The 11,685-nt window shown below is 44.0% G+C and overlaps 1 protein-coding gene across 1 annotated transcript; it reads right to left on the reverse strand.

Annotated features, from left to right (window-relative positions):
• Nucleotides 1-6,199: 6,199 nt before the first annotated feature.
• Nucleotides 6,200-10,855, reverse strand: CHR8 (chromatin remodeling 8). The gene is made up of 6 exons (XM_086486320.1): nt 10,670-10,855; nt 9,981-10,538; nt 9,435-9,858; nt 7,788-9,301; nt 7,153-7,569; nt 6,200-7,071 (listed from the first exon to the last, which is right to left on the reverse strand). The coding sequence occupies exons 1-6, from the start codon at nt 10,760-10,762 to the stop codon at nt 6,391-6,393; spliced, it is 3,687 nt and encodes a 1,228-aa protein (XP_086342446.1). The 5' UTR covers nt 10,763-10,855; the 3' UTR covers nt 6,200-6,390.
• Between the last annotated feature and the right edge of the window lie 830 nt (nt 10,856-11,685).

Genomic DNA, 11,685 nt, shown 5'->3' on the forward strand with positions numbered 1-11,685 from the left:
TGCTTATATCTTCTTTTGCTAAAACATTAGGTTCATTTTTAGAATCTTTCACAAAAATCATGTACACGGAAATCGAGCTCTTTATTGACTTGTTGAAAGCTTGTTTATGTACAATGGGTATGGTGCTACCCAATTCCTTAGCATCTATGTACATATCTTTTTCCTTGTACCTAAAATAGATTTGTCTTTTAGGGAATTTAACATTGGCAGCCATGCGATCAAACCATGGTGCCCCTAGGATTACATCCTCATGTTTGAGAGGAGAGATGAAAAAATCCTCCTTGTCCACATAGCTTTGGACATGGAGCCTCAATTTCCAATTAAGGGAGTGATTGAGGCTTCTTGTCCCTTGAAAGCACCATCGGTAGGTAGGACATCTCCCATCTCATAGGCTTGGATGCCTAGCTTGGTGGCCAACTCTGTGGATATGAAATTGTGAGTAGAACCAGGGTCCAAGAGAATGAAAGCATCATGTTCTCTTACCTTTCCCCAAGCATGACATAGAGGAGATCTTTGTGATGAGCATCCTCTCACTATGGTCCTTGTTTTCCATGGGCTTAAGATTTCACTTAGCCCCTTGTTGGAAGTTGATTCTTGAAGCCACCATGGTATGGTGTATGACCGCAGATATGGTGCGAGGCCTTTGGGAGTTAACATACTCCGCCATATTCTCAGATAAACTCGCACAAAATTGTTGTTTTTGCTCTCCAAAACCATCTTTTTGTAGACAGTGGCTTTGAGATGTAAATCCCAAAACTTGTCTACATATGTATGAATAGATTCATAGGGCTCTAGAGAGCTTCAAGTTTCGCCATTTAGCGAGTACTTTGACTTTGGCATCGCCAGCCAAAAACTGATTCATGATGGAAGCTCCATGTTCGTGAAGTTTCATCATTTTCTCGTAGGCTAGAACACCATTGCCTGACGGACTTTTGAAAATCATAGCTACATGACCTAGCTTAGAGGACTCCGTGAAGCCCTCGTCTCCAAATGCCGCATCGAATTTGTTGGATAAAGGCCAAGACTTTGTCCGTAGCACCAAAGGTACCATCGTAGGTAAGGAAAGAGATGTTCTTTCCTCCCTCTTTGAACTTTTTGAGCTTGGACGACCTTTTCCAAGCGACATAGGATTGCCTATGGCCTCTTCTCTTGGGCGGTTTGAGAGCTACACCATCACTTTTTTCAGAAGAGGAAGAGGATGAGGAGGATGGAGAAGAGGGTGACCTCTTTCTCGCCTTTTTATTCCCTTGTTCCTCCTTTTCTGCACCATCACTTTCTTCAGAAGAGAAAGAGGATGAGGAAGATGAAGAAAAGAGTGACGTCTTTCTCGCCTTTTGCTTCTCTTGTTTTCTCTCTTCCCTCTTTGAATTATGGTGAAAAGGAGTATGTGATTGTCTTCTCAGTTTAGGGGGTCTTGGAGAACGTTTTTCCCACCGTCTTCATGGAGCCGCCGAGGTGGCAGGAGACTCGCTTCTCTCTCGTTCTTTCAGTTGGGGCTTTACTTTGGGAGGGAGATGCCTCATCGAGTAGTAAGTTTTTGAGCCCTTCATACGGATCCTCCTCTTCTTCCCTTATCAAAGAGAGTCCTCTTTTGGAAGTCTCACGGGGAGCGGGAGCTTTCCTAGGTATTCTCTCTTCTTGGTGGGGAGTTTGGAGAATACCATGGGTGTGCAATTGTTGTAGCACTTCACCTTGGAGGGATGGATTGCCCAAGGCTTATTGAAGCCTAGAAACAAGATAGTTTACAAGCATAGGGGCATCATTAGTTGCTCTTTCATTAGCAAAATCAAAGCTATCAACATTCATTTCAATCTCTTTTCCCTTGTCAGCCATACTAGATGTACTTTGTTAAGTATGGAGCCTGATTTACCCTTGTAATTTTCTATGGTAAAAGCGCACATTTGTAAGGGCCCCATTATGAGGAGAAGCCATCGTGCGTGAAGGAAAATCACTCACCGGAAACTAAAATTTTCACGGACAAGAATCAGGGGCAACTTTAAAGGCCTCGGGGGCGGAGGCCCTCGAGACTTTTTTTTTGCCGGAATATTCTTTTTCGCCGGAATATTATGGCCGGACGGCGGCCGAAAAGTGGTCGGAAAACAACCGGTCGGTTGTCCGGTGGCCGGGCCGGTAGTCAATGGCCGATGGCCGGTGGTCGGAAGTCAATGGCCGGTGGCCGGTGGTCGGAAGTCAATGGCCGGTGGCCAGTGGCCGAATTCAAAAGCGGACTTGTCTTCTCAAGGGCGGCCACACATGGGCGGATTGGAGGGTCCGATTTGGACTTATTCGCACAAGGGCGGCTACACATGGCTGTCTCTCATAAGAGAGGGCAACCCTTTTGGCCTATAAAAGGAGGCCATTTCTACACACATTTTATAGTGTGAAGTTGATGCAACAAGGTGAGTGTGAGGTGGTGAGAGTGAAGCAAGGCGGGAGCTCCATTAAGGGTATAATCCCTTTGTAAACTACTTCTTGTTTTGAAGTACTAAAGCCATTGAGTGGCTACTTTTCCGTCGACGTAGCCCACATTGGTTGAACCACGTATATCGTGTGTACTCTCTCTCTCTCTCTCTCTACTCTATAATCTTGTGTATATAAATCTGTCTCTCTCCATTAAGTAATTTACTCAATTATCTATTTAGCTACGTCTTATTTCCTAACATACTTGTCCTTTGGCACTTCAAGCCCTAGTTGCTACTCCTCTTTACCTTCAAAGATAAGCACTCAAGCATCTATACTCGTGGCTGGAATATTATTAATTGCAAGGAATAGAAAAGAGGGTTTCACAGAGCCAAGACAGCACCAGTTTCTGTGTTTAAGCCATAGGCAAGCCCCGTAGGACTCCATTATTAAGACCATAGCTCTTGACGGTATCCCCGCTAATTGCATAAAGCAGGCGTGCTTCAAGGATGAAAAATCCCTATTCTACTTACTCTTTTGCAATTAATAACACCAACCATTTGTAGCAAGCTTGAGGACCTCTCTTCTTGAGCAAGATAAGGAAAATCAATAGCTCTGATACCAATGTAACATTTAATGCACTAGTAACTTGTGTGTAGCAGAAAATGATAACATAGTGAGCATTCCATTAAGAATAAGTTCCAAATGAGCATAAAGAGATTACTTCATTGGAGAAAGCAACATAGCAATTTGAAATTAACTAGTTTGGCATAGACAATACTTGAAAAGAGAGAGAAATAGAACAATTGACAACAGTTGAGGACTAGATTCACATGGAACCGGTCCCCCTCCAAAAAAGCTTTGTATTATAGCTTCTCCCATCAAAGGAGACTTTTGTATAATACAATCTTTGTGTTCCTTGACAAAACTCATTGGAGCAATGAAGATGGAAGCTTCATGCACCAAATTATGCTTGAAAAACACACCTAGTGGGCCTAGCCTCAGTCCCAAGACCTCACACACCTTCAAAGATGTTGAGAGCTAGCAGGGAATGAGGAAAGATTGAGAGGAAGAAGATGTATCTTACGAGAAAGAAGTATTCTCCTTACATAATCACTCTAATAGCATAGCTTAGCTTAGTAATTAGCATGGTAGAGGAGGTGAGCATGTCATTGAAGCTTGACTCTTGGTTGGATTTGCATTCCATAGCCAAGAGTTGTTGGTGTAGGCCTCTACTTCCCAATGCTTGGAGAAGGAAGTTCTTGCTCAACACATGAGTTGTGTGTATGTGTAGCAAAAATTAGATAGACTAAAATGCCAACCTCTCTCTCTCTTGGTCGACCCCTCCTCCCAATTACTCTTGTTAGCTTCCCATTGGCTCTGCAAAGCTTAGCCAATAACAATTTAGAAGCATAATTAATAGCCTTGTGACATGTGTCCCCCTTTCCCTTTTGTGAGAGCTTTAAGTAATTAAAATAATTTATTTAACTCTCATTGGACCTTTTAGTCTTCTGGCCAATAGGAATCAAGCAAGCCATTGGGCTACTGGATGCTCATTGAACACCTTGGTAAACTGGCCAATAGTCTTCTAGGGAGCTTAATTTCTATTGGTTCTTTTATCAAACATTTTTAAATTGATTAGGCTAATTTTATTCTAGCCTAATTCTCATTGGTCCACCTCTATGGCCATCCAATAGGATTTGAGGGGAGATTGAGAGCATCTGGGCTAAGAGCCTACCATGTGTCCATGATTCCCTTTGTGTAAAAGGGGAGCTTGGGAGTGTGTGTGTGTGTGTGTGTGTGTGTGTGTGTGTGTGTGTGTTTCTCTCTCTTCCCCTACCATTAGGACTCGCCCCCTCCTTCCTAGGGATGTGGGAAGACTTTTTAGTCTTCCCATAACCATCCAATTTTCCCCACTTTTGATCATTGATTAAATTTAGGAACTTTAGCCTATGGAAGTCTTAATAGAGTTGAACCTTAAGTCTTTTATGCTCCATTGATGCACATTGCTCTTTTGCATATTGACCCCTTTTGGATCCCTATTTTTTCTCCTTTAGATGCCCGCTGAGACTGATCTAACAACCTTACTAATATTCTAGCTTTTACTCCCTTAGTACCTTCCCATATTAAATGATCAGTTTAACATAAAAAATCATTTGGGAGAATTAGATATTAGTTTTTATGACAAAAAAGATGGTTTTTATTAGTTTTAGGTTGAACTCACTGAAGGATAGTTTTTTACCTTATGATTTTCTCTTCTAATGGTTCCCAAGATGTTTTCAAGGAGTGAACTTTACTTCAGAGGGAGACAATGTCATGTCATTTGTAGGATCAAGACCAAGGAGCACAGATGAGGTGCAGAGCACACCGTGTATGTAGAGCTATGGGGTGGAGTCCACACGGAATTTGAGGCCGCTTAGATGGCCACAATCATGTGTAACTCAACACACCGTAGTCTTGGTCATGTCCATCCAAGTGTGAACGGCCAAGCCAAGATTATATAAATATGAAACTCCTATGGTTTGGTGGACAAATGCTACGCCTACTTATCATCTTTGTAGCAGGTTGTACTTTTTGGCCTTTTTTCGGATACACGGAGGACTCACATATATATGTCATTTTGTCTCATAGGTTTACTTCGGCCTCTAATAGAGGTTAATAAAGCTCTCTCTCTTTCTCTCCCTCTCACAAAAGCAAGGCCCTGAGGCCTGAGGAAGGCCTATACCCTTTTCCATTACATAAACTCTACTATAGGTCATGATGCTAGCTGTGGGAAAATGCCCATACAACCACAAGATTCCAAAACATGTCCACTCTGTTGTGGTCATGCTTTAGGGAATTGAAGAAAGACTAAATATAAAACATGGGAGATTGAAGGAAATGATGCCGTGGCCACATGAAAGCGTCGCTGCATCTGGAATAAGCTGAGCTGGCAGCTACTTTCTTACCGCAGCATCAAAGCCGTAAGATAAGGGCTGAGTAAGTTCGCCACTGCGGCTCCGACTTTCCCCACATACTCCATCCAGACGTGAGCAGATCTTTTACCTCTCCAAGGGCTATGTGCGCAAGACGAGCATGGCGGCAACCGTCTAGGAAGTCGGAGCAGGCTTCTCAAGTATCAATTCCTTAGCATGTATGAAGCCTTTCAAGGAGGCAAGGAAAGAACTAGAGCCCTTCTAAGGGTCTGTTTAGACGCTGGAACCCCTCCTTTTGTTCATTCAGGTCCTGCTTTGTTCAAGGCGTGGCAGCCGGGGGCCCAGCTAAAGAAGACCTGCGCAGATGACTGAGCAATCAGAGCTACCCATTTTGAGGAATATCCTGACTTCCATACTTAAGGTGGCTGGCTTTATCTGTGATTCCCCTCCTGGTCCTTTCCACGCAGGAGAGTTTGCAAACAATCACTAACAAACTCAAAATTTTCCCTCTGCGGATTCCACGTGAACAAAGTGGGTTTGTAACGTCCTCCTGACTTCCGTACTTAAGGTGGCTGGCTTTATCTGTGATTCCCCTCCTGGTCCTTTCCACGCAGGAGAGTTTGCAAACAATCACTAACAAACTCAAAATCTTCCCTCTGCGGATTCCACGTGAACAAAGTGGGTTTGTAACGTCCTTGCAATCAGTTACGAATTCCAGGTCCATTGTGAACAGACTCTAATACTCCCATAGGTTGGCAAGTTAGGCTACCCAAATATCAGAAACATGCATTTCTCACTATGGCTATCTGTACAGGTGCGGAAATAGCTTAATGTGAAATGACAGTTTATTGCTATTTCCTTTTTAAACCTTTGGAATCGTAGTGTATCCTTCAACAATAACCCTTTCTCAAGTACTCCATTTTTGCCCTGCTTTACATTCAAAAATAGTCAAAAGAAAGTTTGTACAAAAGGATTACAAGAAGACGAGGTCCGACAGGCATGCGACCCACCCAGAAACCTGTGTTTTTGAGTCGTAGTTAAATCCAGATCTCCTGATTGCTCTCAAACTCTTAAATCATTGGTTTTCGGATTTAAGCACCCACCTTCCCTCTGTGCCTTCTTTTCTCAAAATTGCCACCTCTTTCAAGACTTGGCGAAAATACGCAGCATTGTTAGCTGGAACAGAATCTTTGAATTCTGCCACAATCCTTGTCGACGAAACGCTTCCACCTTCCTGTTCTATAAACAAACGCAGCTGGTCTGGAAGCGTCCGCCGTTCCCCACCATTCTGTGAAGAAGTGGGCATTCCGGCTCTTGCACTGCCTCTTAGACCAAAAGGTCCACCATTGGTAGAGTGGGTTGCACTCTCCCCACCTGATCCAACTCGGCCTCTTATGCGAGCAAGGATATCTGAGGAGCTAAGGGCTGCCCCAGTAGAGCATCCAGCCACACCAGCCACTAGTGGTTCTATGCGACTACCACTAGAGGAACCAATCTGGCTTCCTTCAGTCCATCCTGTAGATGACGACAACCGACTGTTCGTGGTTGAACCGAATCGTCTACGCACGGCCACAGGAGCTCCAGCAGCTCCTGATCGACCAGTCCAAGTTGGCACAGCTATGCTGTCACTCCTCCTTTGAAGGCGAGACTGCATTACCGCTGCCGCTGCTTGCTGGGCAACTCTCGCAGATTCATTGTCAACTCTCATTTTCTCCAAATCATTCATGGACTCTATAGCCTCATGATTTAATGCTGACTGTAGAAAAATAAACACAAACTTGAGAATTATGTTGAACATCCCTATAGCATTAGAAGCAAAAGTCATGATGAAACTCACATGAATGCCGTTAGCTTGAAAAAGACACTTCAAGATGTGTGACTCATCTTCCCGAGACTCTTCGCCCTCCATCGCAGCTTCAGACTTGCCAGAACTTTCCTTTACAGAACCAGGGACAGAAGGTCCTGTGGTTTGGTCTCTTTCCATGTCATGATTTAGCTCTAAATTTCCCACTTCCGCAAACAGAGCTGAAGTCTCTGTTCTGGAATCATGTTTTTCTTCATTTAATGTAAAAAGATCTCGCAGATCTCTTGCCTTGAAAACGCGTCTCTGCTGGGGGTCCTTCAAAATTTTGTTTGTCAGAAAATGCTTGTAAATTTGGCGGTGATAAACCTTTTCCTCAATAGTGCCTCTAGTTATCAAGCGATAAACAGTCACATCCCGTGTTTGACCAATGCGCCAAGCCCGTTCTCGGGCCTGCACAAGTTAACATTTCAACTATTATACGAAAGAGCTTGAGTAGGTTACCTTTGAACCTCACATCACCCATTCATCCATCCATCCATAGATCCATATTCATTCATTCATCTTTCTCTCTCTCAATAATCGTTCAGATTTACTTCAATAACCACAACTACATAAAGTTACATACATTTTTAGAGAATCTACAACACTCCTGGGATCCAAAAAAGTACCTGCATATCTGTTGACGGATTCCAATCAGGGTCAAAGATAACAACTCTGTTTCCACCTACAAGGTTCGTTCCCAAACCGCCAACTTTGGTTGTGAGGATGAACACAAAAACATGAGATGACTCATTGAATTCATCAATCAACGCCATACGCTGCCGGATAGGCGTGGAGCCATCCATTCTTCGATAAGTGTACCCTTTGCTGATAGCATAACTTTCAATAATGTCAAGCATTTGTTGTGTTTGCGAGAAAATAAGAACTCTATGTCCCTGGCTCTTCCAGACATCAAGAACCTGTGCAAGAACCTTCAACTTACCACTCCTTTCAGGGTTACCATAATCTGGGTGATTTGCACTTTGCTCCCTTTCCAAAAGGTCTGCATGGTTACATATTTTGCGCAAAATATCAATACCATACAATGAATTTCTGTTTCCATCAAATATTTGTTCAACTTCTGAGCTAGCCAGAAACGCCCGATAAGCTGAGCGTTGCTCTTCTGTCAAACTGCAAAACAGAACATGCTCTGTCTTCTTCGTGAGGTGGGCATTGACATCAGACTTCAACCTCCTTAGCAAATATGGCATAATCAGGTCCCGGAGCACAACAGCACATTTGTAGGCAGTGGAAACTTGCAAGGGTGTTGCGTTTGTGTAACCACCAATAGCAATCGGCAGAGAGAACTGCGCCTGAAAGACAGGTAGAACACCCAGTTTACCAGGGAAAACAAAATCGAATAGAGACCACAGTTCTGTGAGTCTATTCTGAATTGGAGCACCGGTCATGATGATGCGATGAATTGTCTGCAGTTGTTTACAGACAAGAGTCACTTCTGCATCTGGATTCCTTATTCGATGCCCTTCATCCAACACAGCATAGCCCCACTCTTGGTCTAGTAGTTTTTCTCTTAATATCCGAAGCTGCTCGTAAGTAGTTACAAGAAGGCCAGACTTACTACTCACAATCCGCTTGATAAGCGCATCCCACCTATTAGCACTTTTTCTCTTTGTCAGTTTAGCATCCTGTTTCTCTTCATAATCTTCATCCTCATCATCACCTGATGAGTGCACATCCTGAGATTTCTTCGTCTTTGATTTGACAGATTTCTTGGAACTAGATACTGCAGAATCATGCAGAATTTCCACTTCAAATGCCTCGTACCACTTTTTCACTTCTCGCTTCCATTGACGCAAAAGCGTCACAGGGCAGACAATAATGCTTGGTGTATACAGCCCACTATGGTGCAGTGCAGCTAGAAATGCAGTCACCTGGATAGTCTTGCCAAGCCCCATCTCATCTGCAATAATTCCCCCAGCTTTTTGACAATGCAGTTCCCACAACCACTTCACACCAGTTCTCTGATAGTCAAATAAATGATTGTAGATTGAAGAGGGTATCCGCAGTCCTCCTTCCAATAATACGTCTTCACTCCCTGCTTCTTCATCTGATTCTCTCTGTTTCTTCAGTTTCTTTTTTCTCTTCCCAGCCTTTACTCGTGGTTCCTCTTCCTCCACACTTCCTATATACCCAAATTAAAAGAGAGATGCAAGAATACTAAGAACGAAGATAAGACTAGAACTACTACACAAATCATACAGCTCCAATCACAAACAATACACTTGCTACAATGATACTTTGAATGGAAACCTCACCACTACTGGCATTGTCAAAATCATCATCGTTCTCATCCTCATCATCTGTACTTCTTTCTGAAGCACTCTCTTTACCCTGCCTATTCCTCCACTTTATATCTGGCAAAGGCCTTTTCCTCCTCATTCCCTGTTTCTTAGCTGGTGTTTGTCCAACCTTACTTTCGGAGTCCATGTGTCTTTTCACCTTCCGAATTCTACGAAACTCATGAGTGGGTGGTGCCAGCTTAGGTAGCTCAGATACATCAAGCAGCTTTGTTGTTGGCCTCGCCTTGGCTATGGCAGCCATTGAGGCAGCTGCATTAGCAATCGAGCTATCCACACACCTCTGACTTGGATCAAGCGAAGACCTTTCCACTCGTCGTTCAAAACCTTTCAGACGATCAAATGGGGTAACCACGCCTGTCCTTATCAGACGATCCCTCTCCTACAATTATTGGCTCCATATAGAATTATGCACATCCAGATAAAAGAAAATTACCAATAACAAAAGCAAGACCATCCTCATAATCAACATGCACAGACACAGACTGAGAGAGCGCACATTACAGTTTCAACGAAACCGGAGTTGGAATTGAGTGCATCGTCAAACTCATCACTTTCCGGATCCATAAGGTTGGAATCCATGAACATAACAGACTTTGCTTTTTGATCCTTTGATTTTCCTCTTGCAATATCTGCATCACTATCATTTTCTTCGTAACCCTCATGAACATTCCCTAGGCCAGCTTCCAATGTGAGCAACTTCTGGAGGAGCCGAGTCCTCTTGTTTTCCAAGCTTGCAAACCGCTCTTCAGCCAGTGCACGCTGCAAATCATAACCCTCAGCTACCTGGGGCTGTTCATCTGCCTGGTTTTCGCTCTTATTATCATCATCAGCATCCTCCACAGATTCAACCTTCTCCTGTTGCTCAAGGGAATCTAAGCCAGCTGCCACAGCATTGATTTCCTGATTCAACACATGCAAGCGATCTCTAAGAAGAGCTTCATAGCGGGCCTCTTCACCGAACTCAACTTCGGTATCTATTTGTGCCTTTTCCTCTTCTTGCTCTTCCACGTCCAAGCCTTTCTTCTTCTTTCTCTGTTGTTGCCGAGCTTGCTCTTCTGCCTGAAGCATACAAACATAATGACCATACTGAGCAGCAAAACCTTGCGATCAAAGATAAGGTGCTGCTGAGAATGGGGATCCAAGCGGCGAAGAAGCCCTAACTCGCAACAAAGCAAGAGAGGAGAACTCACCGCAGCGACGACATGGCGCTCAATATCCTCAGGATTTGCTGTGGTGACGCCCAAGATGGAAAGAAGACGTTGGTCGTCATCACGGTTGTCCATGTACGATTTGTACGAGGTAGTGTGTCAGAGTTCGCGCGTATGTGACTCTCGCGAGTCGCGGGTTCGCGTAGGCCTAACTTGATGGAGAAGCCGAAAAGGAGGGCCGGAGTAATTTATTGACACAACTGAAATTAAGGTGTACGGAATGGGACCATTCCATTTCCATTCCCTTAAAGAAAGGGCGACCGATGTTGGGAGCCATGGTGGGAGTGCTTTCTGAAGGGAATGATCAGTGGATGACCATTCCTTGTCGTCAAATGTCCAGGGGAGGGGGGCCTTACAATTTGCGTAGACAACTCAGTTGCTCAGATTGCAATGATTGGCTGCATGGAGCCAATTTTTCGTGTGTTGACATGGCGAACACTCGTGAATATTCTAATTGTTGACATGCGATCAAATCATTTGCAAAACTTGGCAATCATTCTCCATGTTGATGTGGCGCCCATCCAAGGGCTACAATTGAGAATTCCGGCTTGGAAATTGCAATAAATGGAGGGCTAAGATCTACAGCCCTCGGACCCTGGACTTTGACAACAAGGTTAAGACTACGCGCTTCCCTAGGAGGCGCAAAATTATGACACATACTACTAGAAACTCTTTCGCCTATTAGCTGGAGCATACAAACATCATGATCATACTGAGCAGCAAAACCTTGCGATCAAAGGTAAGGTGCTGCTGAGAATGAGGATCCAAGGGGCAATGAAGCCCTAACTCACAACAAAGCAAGAGAGGAGCATTCATCGCAGCGACGACATGGCGCTCAATATCCTCAGGATTTGTTGTGGTGACGCCCAATATGGAAAGAAGATGTTGGTCGTATCACGGTTATCCATGTACGATTGTATTTTGTATGAGGGAGTGTGTCAAAGCTCGCGCGTATGTGACTCTCACGAGTCGCGGGTTCACGTAACTTGAAGGAGAAG

This window comes from Adiantum capillus-veneris, chromosome 17 (assembly GCF_014529385.1).
Source record: "Adiantum capillus-veneris isolate H3 chromosome 17, ASM1452938v2, whole genome shotgun sequence".
Taxonomy (NCBI): Eukaryota; Viridiplantae; Streptophyta; class Polypodiopsida; order Polypodiales; family Pteridaceae; genus Adiantum; species Adiantum capillus-veneris.

Coding starts and splice junctions, on each gene's coding strand:
- CHR8 (XM_086486320.1), bottom strand. CDS start 10,762: ATGGACAACCGTGATGACGACCAACGTCTTCTTTCCATCTTGGGCGTC. Junction 9,302..9,434: donor TTTTGACAATGCCAGTAGTG/GTGAGGTTTCCA, acceptor TTGGGTATATAG/GAAGTGTGGAGGAAGAGGAA. Junction 7,570..7,787: donor ATCCGTCAACAGATATGCAG/GTACTTTTTTGG, acceptor TAACTTGTGCAG/GCCCGAGAACGGGCTTGGCG.